Below are 18,546 nucleotides of genomic sequence, written 5' to 3' on the forward strand. Positions count from 1 at the left end.
AACTTAGATGAAATTTTCATAATAACTCCTTTAACTCTGATTCTTGAATAAAGACATTCTTACATATTGCAATGACTCAAACAGACACTAATTCTTCTGCTTAATACCAACAAAAGTGTAGAAATCCCTATTTTTTATCTATTTGTATGGGGCATTAAAACCATATGATACTTTACATATTGCTGTTTTGGGCAACTTATTTATTGTGTAGGTGTTTGCATGTTTGTCTGTTAAGTTTAAATTTGAACAACTAATATTTAAAGTATTCTTACCTACCAGTCTGTGCTTTGAAAAATGAATTTTAAAAAATCTAGTCTGGACAAGGGAGAAATTATTCTTTTCTGGAAATATACATTGGGCAAAATGACTGATACTTTTACATGTGGTTACAAATACATAGCAAATAGTGTATGCATCCTTGTTCCAAGGGTAATTCTTTCATTAATATCAGGTACCAAGTTTTGGCCCTAGAATGGTGTCTATTTGTTTTACCAGCCTACGACTTCATTTGCCTATCATTAGAGATGGACTTCTGGATTTCCATCTCATGATTATATAAAAGTCAAATATCAAGAGTTTCCTTAATTTGAAGCTAGTTAAGTTCATGAGAGTGAAGATTTCTATATGTGTCCCTACTGTATCTTTTTGACTGCAGCTTCCCCTCTCCTCCAAATCTCTGACATTCTCACAGTCGAAACAAAGGTCTTGCCATTTTTCTCTTGCCCAGTTCATTCAAGTTATTCACTGATAAAACCCCGATTCACTCAAACTTCTGTTTTATTGTTTTTCTTACATCTTAAGTACTTTCCCACCTTACTAATTTTAATAAGTTCGCTAGCAAAGTATGGTTTTTCACTTTTACTTTAAATTTTGATTAAAAAACAAGTGGGAAGAAAATGACCAAGTTATATCAGCTGCTAAATGCTATTTAAAATAAAAGCGACAGTAAAAATATCGTTGACTCAGAGCTATTCTCCTCTGAGTCACATGCTGTCAAATATGTTTTCAAATGCAAAATTACTTTTGCAAATATTTTTGAATATTTTGTGGGAAATATTGATGCATTGAGTTAGGAAATGATGTACATTTAATATGCCAGAAAAATCACTGAAATGGAATTGAGAAACTAATTTATTAATCAGATACAGGAGATATTATGATGTTGCATTCTCATGCATATATTCACTGGACTTAAAATGCAGTAAAATATTTTGAGAAGAAAGCATTTTAAATGCCGTTTTATGCATTAAAAATGTTTCCATTTATGAAAGAACCACGGAAAACTTAATACTTTTCTTCTTAAAAAACTTTTACTTCTTTTGGTCTTTGGAAATGGTCAGCTGAGTAAAGAGTACAAAGCAATTGTCTTCTTGGTAGATAGTGCATGGATTTCCATGCACATTAGTTTAGCCTGGGGTCCAATAATAACTTACCATCATCTTAAGCAGTGGAATATAAGAATTCATTTCAAGTGATATTAACTATGACACTAATTCGGTATTAAACTCTAAGCACATTAGCAAGTATGGTACAATGCACTATTACTTTCCAAGTCTCTGCAGTAAGTTTTTCATCATTAACGCTTTATGGTTTTCTTTTTCCTTTTCCATCCAGAACTTACCATTTCGGTAGTATGACTTCTAAACAACTCAACCATTAGAATTTTTACTTATATTCATTTAATTATGCATTCCTGGTGGCCAGATCTAGCCACCAACACAGTAGTAAGAATAATCTAATTTTATAGGACTTAATCAACTAGCAGGAGCTTGAATTGTTGTGCTTAATCTATAGGAAGCCAATCTGTCTAAATTCTAGATTTTTATAAGAAAGATAAACCAAAAAGAGAGACTTGAATCCTTGTCTAATTTATCAAAGTATAATTAAAATTCTATTGTCTGACTCATCTCCCCTTACAGTCCAAAGACAATTCCTGTGGTGTATTATGCATTGAAATGGGATGATTGCTTTCCTAAAACACATTCACACAAACAAATGCATAAGTGGGTTTGTAATAATAATAGGTATTATTATTACAGATCTTCCTTGGTTTTACTTTTCTGTCAGTAACTTTGAACACAAAATGTGAAAATATAAAATAGAGAGGTTCTCTTCTGCAATCCTGAATTATATAGGGTGACCAACCATCCTGGTTTGCCCAGGACCAAGGGGTACTTAGGACTTCAGTTTAAAAACTAGGACAGTCCCAAGCAATTTTAATATGAAAACCAGGACAGTCCCAGGCAAATGGGTGCAAGTTGGTAACCCTAAATCAAGATGAAATGGGGCTGAAGTGGAGACAGTTTGGGGAAAAGGAACTTTTAAAAAATCTTTTCCTGCTCTTTTAGGATTTTCCAAATTTCTCCTCTTTCCACATATCCAACCCCAAAGTCAGGCTAGTTAATGTTAAGTAATGTTTTATATCTCGGGATCCAGAACAAGGCATTAGCAACCCTTGGAAGTCCTGCAGAAGGCAATGAAGGGCAGGGGTATGGGATTGAGCTCTGCATCAGATGGTCTTTATTTGAATCCAGGCTTTGATATTCATTGGGTGGGAGATCCTCTGCCTCCCTTTTGTCAAATATAAATGGAAATAATAATAATGTCCAACTCGTAGGGTTACATGAACAGTGCCTGTCGTGCATTAAGAGCTCCAGGAAGTTAGTTATTTTTCTTGTGGTCTTGATTAAGAACAACAGTTTTGAGCAAGCCAGTATGTTTACCAGTAATAGTAACCTTCATATCTAGATTCTTAGGGTTACTTGTTACTTCTAGCAATTTTCTGCAAGGGGAGGCTTCCATGACCCAAAACATAGCTCATCTATGTTTTGTTTGTTTTTGGTTTTGGTTTTTGCTGTTCAAGACATGTACATGAAATGGCAGAAGAAAATTTCAAACTTAGGACTCCTGCAGGAAATGTAGCACCAGTGGAATGGGCAGCTGGATGACGAAATTATCAGAGTTCTTTTGATGCTAATTATGTTTTTAGTGTAGGATAATAAATTCTAAAGGCTTTATTTTTTTTAATGGCCAGTATTATGATAAAGCTGAATTACTGAATGTCTTATTAAGTGATTCTGAGATTCCATTAAGGAAGGTGTGATAATATTTATTCTCAGTCATGAGGGTTGCATGCAAAATTGAAGAGCATCAACATGCCACAGGTGGGTCTGGCTACTGGTGGAACTTTGCTTCCATCAGAGCTACAACAAAGAGAGACTGCTGAAAGTAGGTTGTGAGTTGACTATGGAATTCTAGTGTATAAATTAAGTTCCTTCAAAATTGCATTGTTCTGTGCTTCAGCATCTAACATCAAGACTTCATCCCAGAAATTTAGTGGGAGAGCTCAACATATGCAGTTCCACTCCATTCCAAATTTGTGGTAGCCTAATAGCAGGAAGTAGACTTGTGCCTGATCTGTGATATTATAACTTAGCCAATTAAGTTTACTATAAGACATATAGTAAAATCTGTCTGTTGAAATGAAACTACAAAACCTTGATTATTTATGTAAAATTTATTTCCAGCATTTACCAAATACAATGCAAAAGATATTTAAGAAAATATTGGAATCACTCAAAAGGTTGAGATAGAAAACCAGGGTCCCTCAGGATTTAAACAGTCAAGAACAGCATTGAAAAACTTGCTTAAAATATTTATTTTGACTTTAAAAATGGAAGGGAAAAGCCTAGAATTCTGGATTTTTGCATATACAATTATAAAGTATTTAAGGGCAATTTTACTTTTTCATCGTATAGGCTAATACAACCAAATATGTTCTTCTACCTTAAATACCTTTTAAAGTGTAAGTCAATTGTAATAGTCATATCTTCCCAGCTGTTTAGTTTCTTTGCATTTATTACAACAGATTCCTGACTCTCACTATGGGATTCATCAAGGAATATATTTTGTATCACAAGAATTCCATTTAAAATGAAAATGTAACATGGATATATCCTGTAGTGGCATGTAGATATGATAGCTTAAATAATGAAAAATATTTACATAACAGTGGAAGAAACTTCACATTTGTTAAAAAAAACCAAAGAAACCTGACTTTTTTTTTTGGTTGAACTGCTGTTTTTTATTTTGGGGGAAAAATGCTTTAGTTTCTTTTATCCTTTTTACATGTAGACAAGCTTTCTACAAATGAAGAAGAATCTTCTCTAGTTTGTGCTGCTCACAGACATTAAGTAAACCCCATTTAAGCCTCAAATGAACCTTAGAACATAACTCTGCTTAGCAGTTGTCTAATGATGTCCCCTATACATTGCTCCTGATATATTTTTAGACATAAACTCTTGGGCTCCTGGACCCTATAATAGATCTATAGGGAAAAAAAGTCTCATTTAGTTTTAGACATTTTGCCATGGAATTAAAGAATTCCCATAGGTTAAATAAGATAAGAATTTGGCCTTTTTCCTGGGAGAAGGAAAATGTCACGGAAGCTCTTTCAGAATGGAGTCAGTTATACAAAGCCAGAGCACTTCTGCTTGGTTTAGTTTTAATTAAAACAACAATAATTCAGAACTCCTACTTGCTGCTATCAGTATCTGTAAGTTATTCATGTTTATTTTGGGGAATTATCCACTTTATATATTACATTCTGAAAGAAATGCACTTCTGAAAATATCCATGTTGGAAAGCAGAAAAATTAAGTGTCATATCATTTGTACTGAGAGAATTAAATCATCATCTGGGTAGAAGAATGTTTAGGACTATATATCCTTTTTCATTTATACTTCTAGTTACAAACAAGTACACTTTAATTCAAAAAGCTTATAAATGTGACATTGACTAGCTGGTTCTGTTCTTTTCTTTCCTCCCCTCCCCCTCCCCATTCTTTTCTTCTTCTTACTTAGATAGAACAGGCTGTGTATTCAATAGCAAAAGTGAGCACTTTTTTTGGGGGGGGGGGACTGATATATATGTCCTTGGCTAAATTTAGATTCCAGTGAATAGTTCTGGATTGCAATTCAGAATTTTAATTTATTTTCTACCTACTTTGTTTTATTTGGTGTTAAGGAATGGCCAAATAGAGCATCGAGGATTATAACACTGAGTTCTCAAGAACAGTAATTAGAGAACTGCAGTTAAGATGCTAAAATTTTAAATGATTTGGTGAAGATTTAGGTAAATATGAGGAATTTAAGTAAGTATTATGGAGGATTCTAAACACGATGGGAGAATTACCCTTGGACAGAAAGGATGCGACCTAAATTGTCATCATTTTAGGAAATATTGAGCAGGCAGGGATGGGGTCGGACGTGGGAGTAGGTGGAGGGGGGCGGCACTTTGCCACAGCCCGTTCTAGGATCCTCCTTTTCTTTAAGATTTTCCCTCTTCTTCGAAGTTTGTGTCTTGCCATTCAAGTGGAAGGATACAGCCCTAACGGCTTGGTTGTCAAGGAAGTAATTTCAAAGATATGGTTCCATTTCAGGATGAACTTTTTGGAACTCTGCAACGATTTTGACCCGTCCTGCGCTCCCCGCCCAGAATTCAGCACAGGGAAGGAGCAATACCATTCCATAAACTATTCCGCAGACACTGGTTTAAGTGGGAGGGGCAGTGGGGAAGCTGAGCAGCCCTCTGGGGCCCAATCCCGTTTCGACCCTTGCCCCAAAAAGAGTTCATTAATCCGTGTTTGAAAGGAGCGGAAAGGGGAGTCATTCGCAGGAGCTGGCAATGCTGACGGGGGAGAAAAAAAATCAGAAGCTCCCTCCCTCATCCCCAAAGGCGCCTGGATGTGAGTGGAAGTCCCTCCCCTGCACGGATACTCTCTCCTTTCCTGAAAGGCAAGTTTGTTTTCAAGCGTTAGCCACCTGTGTGAGGCGCTCCCCGTGAGAAGGGCTGCGTGGAAGACGCGAGAGCTCAGCCAGAGGCTGGGGAGCCTTTCTTGGTGAGGCTGGCGGTCCAGACACCTGCAGAGCTCAGCGCGCGGAGGATGCAGAGCCCGCTCTGCCCTCCCTCGTCGCCAGGATTGTAGTCCCACGTCCTCCAGCCTGGTATGCTCTGGAGCCGGCTAACGCTTCCCGAGTTTGCGCGGGGTCCCCCCGGTCCTCTCCCGCCCGCCTCCCCGCCCCCAAAGTAGTGCTCCCGCCTCGCTCCGCCCGCGCAGCCCTCGGCGCGCTCAGAGGTTTATCGGGCTCCCCACACGCTCCGCCGGCTTCCTCCGGCGCCCGGCGTGAGTGACCCGGGCACGCCCGCCGCGGCCTCGGAGCCCCCATCCGAGTCCCTTCTCCCGCTCCCCTGCCGTCGCGCTCCCGGCTCTTCTCCCTGGCGCTGCGGCGCCCACCGCGGTTCAGGTTGAATCCCGGTTCGACCCGCCTTTTGGCTCATCCCAGCCCTCAGCCTCACAGCCCGGAGAAGTGGAATCTGCCCTGAAACTCTCGGTGGCTGGAGCCGGGAGACTGGGCATGCTCAGAAGCCAGGGCTGGCTTTGGTCTCAAGTAGGAAGCTTTCGCACTCGGGAGGCAGCAGCGACTTTGGGGAAAGTTGATCGGAGAGGGGAGGACGCCCCAAGACGCGGAGCAGCGGCAGGAAGGAGCCCCCGGCAGCCCCGAGGAGCATGGGCACCCTGCGGGATTTACAGTACGCGCTCCAGGAGAAGATCGAGGAGCTGAGGCAGCGGGATGCTCTCATCGACGAGCTGGAGCTGGAGTTGGATCAGAAGGACGAACTGATCCAGAAGCTGCAGAACGAGCTGGACAAGTACCGCTCGGTGATCCGGCCGGCTACCCAGCAGGCGCAGAAGCAGAGCGCGAGCACCTTGCAAGGCGAGCCGCGCACCAAGCGGCAGGCGATCTCCGCTGAGCCCACCGCCTTCGACATCCAGGATCTCAGCCATGTGACTCTGCCCTTCTACCCCAAGAGTCCACAGTAAGCAGGGGTTACGCTCCGGGTCCGTGTGGCACCCTGTCGGTGGGGAGCTGCGGGTCTCTGTATTGTCTGTCGGCCCCCGCCCCTCCCGCTTGCCGTGTCTGTCCTCATCCTCAGAAATGTTTCATTTTAACGGGCACTTCTTGCGGGGCTGTGCACGTTTCTCAGAGTCAGACTCACTGCACCTACGTTGCCTTCGTGTCTTTGTCAGATGTCAAGCTATTCTTTCTTTTTTTTTTTTTAATAAACACATACATTCATATAGGCCCCCTACTGTGCATAGAGTTTGAATGCGCCCCCGGTGTGCATTGTGCTGTGTATGTGTGAGTGTGAGAAGAGGAATAGAAAGCCCCGTCTCCCAAATGCCCTGGCAAACCTGCCCAACCGGAAAATCCTAACTGCAGGCTCATCAGACTTGAAATGAAATGCGTCTGCTATCACCCTTACTTTCTATGCTTTTGTGGCGCTCCCGGATTTCTCTACATGCCGGCATTTCTCGCTGGTACCCTTCGAAGCTGATGTTCTGGCATCATCAAAGTGTCAAAAATAAGCAAATACACATATGAAAGGGAAGATTTTTTGATTTCCAGAATTCGACGACATTTACAATCCACCTGTGGAAGCCTAGTCTGTTGAAATTTTTTAAAAAATATATTTTTTAAATAACATCTGAGGGAGAATATTGCTTATTTTCCTTAAGGAATTTATATAATGTTGCTAATGGGGTGCCTCTGTCTCCCGAGAGGGTTGCATGTTTCTAGGGTCAGATGCAGAGAAGTACACTTATCTTTATTGACAACGTGGGCACATTGTTTGCCTTACTCCTGGCTTCTGAAGCAACTACTCTGGTATTGTTCTAGCATTTTAGACAACTGTGTAGTTCTGATGTCAGTGGGCTTCACAACTTGGGTGGGAAAATTGAATGAAGCTTGTTATACACCACTCAACTCAGAGTTCTTATGGAGAGTAAAGTGGCAGGAGCATGAAGTTAATATGGAATGAGCACCCAGATGAATTGTATTTTAAGTTAATAGATAATGACATAATTGATAAAACGAAGGGTTTTGATACTCTATTCCTAACAGCATCACGTTGGCTGGATGACACGTGTTACATAATAATATGAGGTCCCTGGGAACCCTTCACTTTATAAACACAAAGATTTAACATAAGGAGAAAGAGTATTTGATTGTCTCCATCTGTATTTATTGGATGTGTGTGTGGGGGTGGCTTGTGAGTAGGTACTAATGATACTTTTGAAAACTTAGACGTGTAACTATCCTTGTTGGTTGCAGTAGAGCATTTGCTGTTCCTCATGCAGGTTTAGTTTAAGGAGAAGTTTGTATTCTGTGAGTGTGGGGAAGAGACAATAAGGATAAACATTTCTGAGATTCTAACCTCACAGAGTTGCCCTAATAGTTCAGTTCAGTAGATTTAGATCTGCTTTCGAAACCTGAATGATCTGAATCCACTTCAGCTTTCCCCGGTAAGTTAATTTGCAGTCCTGACATGCTTGCCTGTTTTAGCTAATGAGGTACATGACCATCTCTCCAGGGCCAAGTTTTGCATAATGAAAAAAATAAGTCAAAGACAGCTCTCTGCATCTTTCAGCATTCCATAGGATCCCATTTTAGTATCTGCAGGAATTTGGAGTAACTCAGAGCAAACTCTGCTTTTATAAAAAGACTATTTTAATAGGTTTTATTTGAAGCATGATCAAGCCAGCTGATAACTCCGGTGAAACATTCTATCAGGCAAGATCTAAAGGAATCTAGACAGTAGGGACTGAGCTGTATAATGTAAGTTTTAGAAATCTCTTAGTGCTTGACATGTAGAGCAACTAGATTTTTTAAAAAATCCATGGTGGAAGATGAAATTAGTGTGGCAAATAATTCACAACATTCTGTCATAATAAACATTTTACCTGTTGAACCATACTGTGCGTTCTGATATTTATTTAATAACTTGTGCTTTAAGGAAGTCAACTATTAAGGTATCACCGTGATGGTTTTGGTGATTCTGAAGGATTATACTGAAGAAAACGATAGAATGAATGTCTTCCAAGCTTAAATAATTTTGGAAAAACATCTGTTCTTTTTTCACACTTACATAAAGAAAACTAGAATAAAATTTGCTTAAGTGTAGAGTACCTTTGGTAAGAGAAAGAGAAGTATATTGTATGCAAAACGATTATTCTTATGTCATTTGAATGATTGTACAAGATGGTTCTACAAAGAATTAGGAACTTTTGCCAAAGTGAAGGAGACTTGTTTGAATTTCTGTTTATTTCACTATAAATAATTTGATTATACCAACTTACTGGCAACAAGTGTTTATATCTTTATATTTTATTTTTAGTACAAGTTAAATTTGGTCATCATTCTTAAACTTACAGATTATTGGGAGTTGGAGTTAACATGAAACCATCTAAATAGTCCAAAATTGATTTCAAATTTATGGTCATGTAGTTTTCTATTCTCTTTCTGTTGGATATAGGTGACTACCCAGGGAATGTCCTATTCAATTATCTATGTGTGCAAATATGTTTGCTTACTTTTTGCTTACCGAGGTTATCTTCTGAGGATTAGAATCTTTAAAAACTTATTTTTTTAGTGATTTTTTGACCATTTGAAAAACAGTGTAAAATATAAATTAACGTAACATATTTGATTTGGAATTTTCCCTGTAAGCTGGAATTGGAGGGAAGGCTGTGTCAGATTGTAGCACAGAGCTGGGGCACTCCTGCTGCACCTGTGAGGCAGGGGGGTTGTTTTGGTTTGTCTCTTTCACATGTGTCTAGAAATAACCCTTAAGCCCTTTTTCTGTGGTCATTTGAAGAGCAAAGAACTGATTAGCAAATTGGAATCTATATTCTCTGCTACCAAATATCTATTTGAGAAGGTAAAACTATTAGACTATGTTTTGAATTAAATTAAGCAAATAAACCCTTAAACATGAAAACTATATAAAAATACTCATTTTATGAGATCAGCCTATTGATTATATATAGAGAGTGGTTCTTATGGATTCTTAAAGTAATTTTATTTCATGCTATTTTATTCCTGAAAATTGACTAATAGATTAGAACGTTCTGTCACTGGTATGTTGATCTAAACCCTTTACCTATTGTAAATATTCTCAAATCCTTTCCATTTTGCTGTCATAGGGCTCTGTGTTTTTTTCAGTTGGTCTATAAAGCCTTGAGTTCCTATCAAAAGTTGTTAGTGTCTCTGTGTTTTTGTTAAGCTGTTGCTTTTCACCCTAGAGAAAACTGAATTTCAAAGAATGATGACATATTTTGATTTGTAGTGTTAACGCCTTTTGATTGTGAAGTACTTTGGGGAGCTGAGGATAGAAAGAAATATATGTTCTTATTTTTAGGGAGGCATTAATTTTAGCAAGATCTTATCTGATTTTTTTTAAACCTTGACATTAGTACATTTCCGGAGAAATAGAATCTTCCTAAAGGCTGTCTGTTAAATTCTGTAGGAAGTTGGGAGAATTCTAGGATTTTAGTGTTATCATAGATGGCATGATATTAAAACACAGATTTCTTCATAGGTAGCAGTTAAATTTCAAATATGCCCTATAGCTCAGTTCAGTACTTCTATGGGATGCACCATGTGCAAGTTAGTGTCATGCGTTAGAGAGGAGAATTGTGTAAGTCCTATGAAGGAGTTAACCAGGGCTTAACAATACTGCACAAGTAAATATTCTAGAAAGTAGAGTAAGGTGAGTCACAGAGGAGATACCTAAGACAGGTGGCAAAATATAATTGAGCCCATTTAATTTTATGGTATCAGAAACTCTTGTGGAAGTAGAGGTATTTAAAGTAAGTATTTGATCGATGGCTATGATTTAGGTGAGTGGTGATGGGATAAGAGGGGTGGGGTTAAGGTGAGGAGGGCCGTCAGCAAAGGGAAAAGACAGCAAAAGAAAGCAGAGGGTACATCTGGGGAATGACAGCAGCTAGTGGCAGTAACAGAATGCCGTGGTGGAAATTGAGGAAAAGCAAGTTTAGGCCAGAGAGAATCAGGATGAGTAGGTGAGAGGGCACTTGGCGCTTGTTGTTAGAATAATTGAGGGGTGTGTGTGTGCGTGCACGCACGCAGGTGTGTGGGCACAAGCGTGCACTTTACACCAAGGACTAATTGCTACCTGTTAATAAAGCTCTGCATCTCAGATGTCACTGCAGTCCACCATCTCCCACCAGCACAGTCCTGATAGTAACTATAACTCTCCTGACTAGGTAAGAATATTGAATTTAACCAAGCAGCAGATGATTAAAACTCTCAAAGAAACTGAGTTCCACTCGTAAAGAAAGCAAGCTCCTCTTTCCACTCACTTCTAAATGTTCCCACTGGAAACAATCTAATTTTGTGCCACAGACTAGCATGGCAGATTCCTCACATACCCAGGCGAACCGGACCTACGTGAGAATTGAACCTGAAGTCGATTTTTGAAATTCATCTTTCTTGTTCTTGTGGAGGAGTTCAATTCCAACTTAACATTATTCTGATAGACTATCCAATTTAAGTTTGATTGTTAATTTGACATCATGGTCTGTGGCAGTAAAATTGAAGTTGTGGCAGCCTTTATAAAAATAAGACCAGGCTGCTAAAACCCTATGAGGGTGTTTGGAAGCATAGTTGTGTGCCCCTAAAATGCGGCTTATGATGAAAATACTGATAAGCCCTTCAATGGAGGAGCTCCAGAGACTGCCTGAGAATATAAATGACCAACTTCCTTGCTCTACTGAGCCACATTTCCAAGCTCCTGCTACTTGTTATTTCACTGAAGAGTTGGGTTTGGAGTCCTAATGGCAAAGGGTAGAAGAAGGCAGACGATGTTTCTATTGTTGCTGTTTGTAGGTTATAAGGCATATGGACACATTTTTTCTTTCCTGTCTGCCTAGCAGTGGAGGGTCTCCATGGTATCCTAGCAACCAGATTCGAACACCAGGCTGCTTGCTCTTTCTCCCATCTCTACCATAGGTGCTGCCGCCCATCCCAGAGAACTGGGTCCGATGCTAGCACTCAGACGCTCCGACTTGAATGTTCCACGTTCTGAGGACGCAAGACAATATGATAAATAAGCACGTGCTGAAAGCAGCATTTACCAGTATGCGCAACAGCTTATTATGCAATCACATCTGTGGCACTTTGAATCCTAATCTGAACTGTTGGGCTGGCGCTGTTTACCACCCCATGCCTGACAGCCCTTCTCTACTTCCTCACGCCCAGCCTTCTGACACCGATTCCCCTTTCCTCTCACCATCTGACTGCATTCCTCGGCATCTCCTTCAAGTGTATTTTCTGGGAAGTTAACTACGTACAGCCTGTTTGAACTCTCTGAGTGTATTTTGTGTGTAAGAGCAGAGGGATGTTCTCCCTCCAAAACTGTCATGTAAATATAAACAAGGGCTCAAAATCTGTAGCTACACAAAACATGTTGTACAAAAGGTGGGACTACTAATATACTCTCAGAAGTGTCTTGTTTCTGAATGGATTTTATATTCAGAGTTATTAATAGGAAAAAAGCAGGAAAGAGTGGGAAGAAGAGATGTGTGTCAGAGGGGCAGGAAAGGGCAAAGCGAGATGACTATTGTGAAAGCTATGCCATGTTTGCAAAGAAGTTGGAAAGGAGCGATGGGCTTTGTGGGCAAGTGAACAGGCAATGAGACTGGAATGGAATTTACAAGTAAGATAGCACTTCGTGACGCCCAAATTGGAGTCTACCAGAGGCTGGCCTCCTCTGGGAGTGGGAGCCATACTGGGATTTTGGCAGAAAGTCATTAAGATGTTTCCCTTTAGACCAGTGCTTGTTTTGAATGCCTTGTATTGTCCCTTTGAAACATTCCTTAGTCTGATACCAGGGAGGGCTTGGTGGTCTTCATGCAGTCCACTGTGCAGTGCAGAAAAAGGAATGAGGAGGGCAAGTCAGTGCATCACTCTTTCTGAAAAAATAGGTCAGAACGGCTAACATTTATTGAGCACCTACTCTGTGGCAGGCCACTGCCCCTTGTGCTTTACATAGATTGTCTTTTTTATCAAACAACCTTGTGAGGAAGACTCCAGATTATCCTGTTTCATGCAAGGAGCAGGACAGTAAAACTCGGAGAAACTAAGTAACTTGCTTAAAGTCACACACTTTATGAAAGGCTGAATCTGAATTTGAACTTGCGAGCCATTCTCTTTAGCCATTAGGTTCTTCTGCTTCCCAAAGGGGTGTGAGGATGAGGCAATTGCATGAAATCCTAATAAATACCATATAGGCTGTTCTCAGGCGAGTATTTGTTCACCAGTAGTTAAATAGGAAGCAGAAGAACTTTGGGAAAAGTGGAAAACATAAGATAGGACCATGGTTCCCAAACTTTGCTGCACGTTAGAATCATCTGGGGAGCTTAAAAAAAACCAAACCAATTAAAATCAGAATGTCTGGGGGTGGAAGCCAGCCATCAGTATTTTTAAAAGATTCCTCAGATAATTGCAATGAACAGCACAATTTAGGAAACACTCTGATAGTTAGACAACAGGGTGTGTGTGTGTGTGTGTGTGTGTGTGTGTGTGTGTGTGAGAGAGAGAGAGAGAGAGAGAGATTAAACAAAGAAACAGGATAAACTTTCCACTTAAAAAATTGAATGTTTCTGTTGGCTAAAATCTTTCAGTACTAGGGACTTTAAAAAAGCAGAATTTTTTGGGCAAATTATAGGTGTATACTATTTAGTTAATGCCTTATTGTTTATTCCCCCAGGTAAGTAATCATTACCTTACCTAGTCCATCATTACCTTACCAGTCCATCATTACCTTACCTAGTCCACCCTAGGCTGCATATTAGAATCGCCTAGGGAATTTCGGAAACATCTTTCCTGGGGGGTGCCACCTCCAGAGATTCTGATTTAATTGCTGTCTGGTGGCCTGCAGGTGGAGGTATATTATTTGAGCTCCCAAGGTGAGTCTTATATGCAGCCAGGACTGAGAACCTTTTCTGCGGCCCGTTCCACATCAGCTGTTACAGGCTCCTTGAATTCCCATGCTTTGGGAAAGTACTTTCCTTGGTTCCCTTTTACCAGTCCCAATCCCCTGCTTGCAGTGGAGCCAGGCAGCTCCAGCTCCCCAATTTCCATAGCAGCTGCACATGTCAGTTTCACTGTGCTCTCTGGGGTGACCCGCAAGGACCTGGGGCACAGAAAGTGGCAGCAGCTCCCTTCAGTGGGTAAGTACGCTTCCTCTTTCCTGCCAGCCATGAGCCATGGCGACGGCTCATGTTAAATGGTTTAACTTTGCACCAAGTGGTTTTAACTTTGAAATAGTCCTCATGAAAAGGAATGGCAAATAAATACAATAAAAAGCCCACTGTGAATGTAGCATGTGATGTATCTGTGATGTGTCAGATATGACACGTCAGGATCAGCCATCAACCCAAGTTTGTTTTTCCACTCTCACTGAGGGGAGCTGCTGTGTTAGCCAATAAGACTGTTTCCTGGTGTCCCAGATGCTTTTATGAAACGTTCGGTGTATAAAGGTGAAACAGTGACGAGCCTCCCTTGGAAGAGCAGTACAGGGCTTGTAGCGCTTCTCCTTCTGGTATGTGATGTCTCTGTAGCCAGCTACAGTTTTTTTTTTTTTCTCCTACAGATATTTTATCCTTTTAAGGCAAACAGCCTGAGCTCAGGCTGAAGAGTACTTCCCGAGGAGGCTTCAGAGAAAGCAGAGCTACCACAGCAAGCTCTCAGCCCCCTTTCCAGACGGTTTGGTCTGAGTGAACAGATATGGTCACTGCAGGCAGACGAGAGGTCTGACGTGACACCTGCAGTACAAGAATCTCGGTGGGTCCCTCAGGAAAGCTCCAGAGGGAGCTGGGAATTTCTATGCCCTGTGGTCATAACCTCACTGCTGCCCCTATTGCCAGCTTTTTTGTCTTTTTCTTGCCCTCTTTCCTCGTATATTGTTAAAAACTCCTCAAGATGTTCCTAATTGTCTCTGATAGGAGCCTATTTACATTTGTAATTTAATCATTATCTTCTCAGGTGAGGCCCAGCCAATATAGCACTTTATATAAGTGATGAAAATAACTAATATAATTGCAAATACTTTTTGGTGAAAATAATCTCTTTAGAATGGGAGTCAGTGAGAAGCTTTCTTGTTTCTTTCCACCTCCTTCTAAAATATGAAAATGTATTCAGCTGACAGGTAGCATGTAAAAGCAGAGTAGATGTCATGAGACTGCCCAGAGGACCTGGGACATTAATTATGCAGGGAAGTTAATCATAAGGAAAGTAAACACTTTCATTATGAATCCAAGTTCATGTCACGCATTTGATTATGGGACTTAAATGGGAAGCACAAGAGGAATTAGCAACAATAAAGAAACACGAACAAAAGCATGTGTTCACTTATATGGCTTAGCAGTTAGAAGCAGAATGATGGGTAAGAGTTGGTGGTAGGACACTAGGAAAGTATCTGTGTCTTAGAGTTCTTATAATCCAGGCTATGAAAGGATGGGGGAAAGGTATAGAAAAAGAATCAGTGACAATTTAGTGTCAATATATACTACTTCCACTTGCATCAGAATTTTTGTTTTAAATGTTAATTACCTTTACCTGTCTAAAGATCATAAGTGCTAATTAAACTTCACCAGAATTCCTTTATGACAGATGCAACTTCATTGCCTTCCGTATGGAGGTGGTGTAACTTAGGGCCTGCAAAAGCATAAGTAAATAGCTTAAATTATTAATATGTGTCAAAAGCAGATCTCCTAATGCTATTGACCTTCTAATGCTCAGTTGTATTTTCTCACTTCCAGACCATACCTGCTCTTTACGAGTAGTGTTGTATTTCTTTGAACATGAAATAATTATAGTATCGGCCAGTCAGTTTAATTTGGTTAATTGCATTCCATGTCAGTGATGACAAATACACTTTAGTTAAGCAAAATACTCTTGTTATTTTCTGAATCAATTGTATTATGGTGCCGTCAAGCTTTCACCAGATCTGGGCCAAGGAGTAATGAGATAACGTGAGGGAAAAACATCTCCTTTCTGGATATACTGTGTATCATCTTAATGGTCCACCTCTATCAATAAATTATGGTGTTGACAGTGCTTCTAAGTCTGGACTGGGAGGAAGGAAAAAAGGGTTGTCATGACAAGCTGGGAATTTTATTGTTTTTTTTTTGGTTTGTTTTTTTGCGGTACGCGGGCCTCTCACTGTTGCGGCCTCTCCCGTTGCGGAGCACAGGCTCCGGACGCGCAGGCTCAGCGGCCATGGCTCACGGATCCCAGCCGCTCTGCGGCACGTGGGATCTTCCCGGACCGGGGCACGAACCCGTGTCCCCTGCATCGGCAGGCGGACTCTCAACCACAGCGCCACCAGGGAAGCCCCCGGGAATTTTAAATTTTGTCCCTCTGGAGTTATTGTTACTGATGGACTGCAAGGTGGACTGGCCATTCTCTCTGGCGTCTACAGGTGGCTGGCGAGCAAGCTTTACAAGGCAGCACAGCTCCACACTTATATCTTCATAAGATGCGTTTTGTCTAAATCATTGGTGACTGAGTAACACATTTTACATTATGACGAGGCCTCATATTCGACTTGTGCTGGTTTGACGGGGTGGTACTATACCCTTTACAGAGGAATATTAAACATCTGAAAGTGACAGGTACTATTTTGCTAAGCCTGTAGTGGCAACTCGTTATGCCAGTGGGAAGAGAGAAAAAAGAAAAGGTGTAGTGGAATAAACCCTAGTGTCCGCTGCCTGCACTGTGGAGCATGGAACTCTACGTGAATCATGGTCTTTGCTCTTGGTAATTGCTACCCTCTTATTTAGGAACTGTCCCAGGATACCAAAGCTTAGAAAAGGAAGCCCACAGACACTCAGAGAAGTGAGAGTTGCTTTTTGGTTGGAAGATCGATTTAGTGAATCCCTCTTCATTTTGAGTAAATGGATTTTACTTCATAGAACTTCTTCAGTTCTGAATTTTTAGAGGAAAGTCTTTTTTTTCCCCATAGCAGTTGGTACAGTGCAATATAAAAGGACTGCTCAAAGTTTCTAGTCATTCACTTAATACTTAACTTTATAAAAATGTAATATTCAACTCCATTATCCATTTGTATGAACAATGTTTCTTGTTGTAGATCTGAAAAGCTTTAGAATATTGTGAAAGAAACTCTGCTGTGACTTTTTTTTCTTAACAGTGGTAGCCTTCATCAGGGAATAGTCATTTTTCTTCAAAATCTAACTTCAGACATTTTGTTGTTCTTCACAAAAGAAAAATAATGACATGAAAAATTGTAATCTGCCTGACTCTGCCTTCCAGATGTTTTAGCATTACTTAGTATGGAAACCTAGACTCTCTTATTGAAAAAAAAAAAAGAAAAAAGAACTAAATGATTTCTCATTCATGTAGCACTAAATGACATAAAACTAAATGGTTTTAACTTTGAAATAGTCCTCATGAAAAGGAATGGCAAATAAATACAATAAAACGCCCACTGTGAATGTAGCATCTTTTGTTAACTTCCTGCCACCTCTTTGCATACTTCATGATGCTTTTGCCTTTGCCTTTTTGATGCTTTGCTTAAGGCATTAAGATGTTCATTTCCCCCTCTTTTTGAGTTTTGGTGGGAAATACCTAGCCTATAAAAAAAAAAAAGAGGCTTTTTGGTTTTGGTTTTTGATATCAGGCAACCACTAGGAGAGTATAGTCTATGGCATTTGAAATAATAATAATTACAGAAAAAAATTCCAGAAGTGGAGAAGTTAGAAGCATTATATATGTGTGAGTGTTTGTTTACATGTTTATGGATAATTATAAGATACTATTTCGGAGAATTCTGGTATTTAAAGAGAATCCTATTATTTCCATCAAAAACGATATTCCATCTATAATATACCCATGATTATTTTAAGCAATCCAGAGTTACTCTTCTATACCCTCAGAAATGAAGAGGTCAAAAGAACAGATATTAAAATACTTTGGTGAAGATCCCACCACAGAATGTGCAGAGAGGTAAAAAAAGTGAAACACATCACCAGAACCTTTATCCTAAAGTAAGAAACAGAACAATGCTCATCACAGAGAAGGCTACCTTTCTCAGGTGACGCTTTCTCTTCCGTGACTTGTCTTATCTTTTGGTACCACCGCTGAAGTCCTGTGCCATGTAAATCATTTATCATCAGAGAGCAGTGCTTTGTCTTCTGGGTTACTGTCAGTGTGATAGATGGAAAAGAGCTCAAGTATACTTTTATTTGTCTTGTCAAGAGTGGCATTCTCTGCTAGGTGAACTTAGAGGTTATTAAATAACATCCAGGTGAACCCTTGCTAGTCAGTTTCTAAATCATCTATGTCAGATTTTCCCCTTCCTTCTTGGCGCCCATTACTATATTTCAAAGGTTCTTTTTGTAGTTCGGTCTATTGCTTCATCATGATTAAGGGGGAAACTTTTCTTGTTCCAACTAGCCTCACTATTTTTTTCTTTACCTTTTTTGCTCTTCTTCTAGACATAGAGAACAATTTCTCTCATCTTTACTGAAATCCCTTATAAAGTAAAGGTAATAATTGTTACTTTTTAGCCCTGTCTTTACTGGTCAATTAGTGGTGCTACTGCTGCTAATTATTACTAAAACTATTTGTCTTACTGTATACTGTATAAGCTTTCTCATTT

At 40.0% G+C, this 18,546-nt stretch overlaps 1 protein-coding gene across 2 annotated transcripts in view; it reads left to right on the plus strand.

Moving 5' to 3' along the window:
• The window catches only part of PRKG1 (protein kinase cGMP-dependent 1), a gene marked incomplete at both ends in the record, with an annotated part of 1,181,231 nt that overhangs the window by 66,908 nt on the left and 1,095,777 nt on the right, over positions 1-18,546 (plus strand). The window contains one exon of one of the 2 annotated variants that reach the window (XM_082854342.1): positions 6,569-6,879. The exons of the other annotated variant lie outside the window; for it this stretch is intronic. Within the exon in view, the coding sequence (XP_082710468.1) occupies positions 6,569-6,879 (311 nt within the window). Of the gene's footprint in view, positions 1-6,568; positions 6,880-18,546 lie in introns of those variants that run through there. 2 annotated transcript variants of the gene reach the window in all.

This window comes from Leucopleurus acutus (genome assembly GCF_964270905.1).
Source record: "Leucopleurus acutus genome assembly, chromosome: 14".
NCBI lineage: Eukaryota > Metazoa > Chordata > Mammalia > Artiodactyla > Delphinidae > Leucopleurus > Leucopleurus acutus.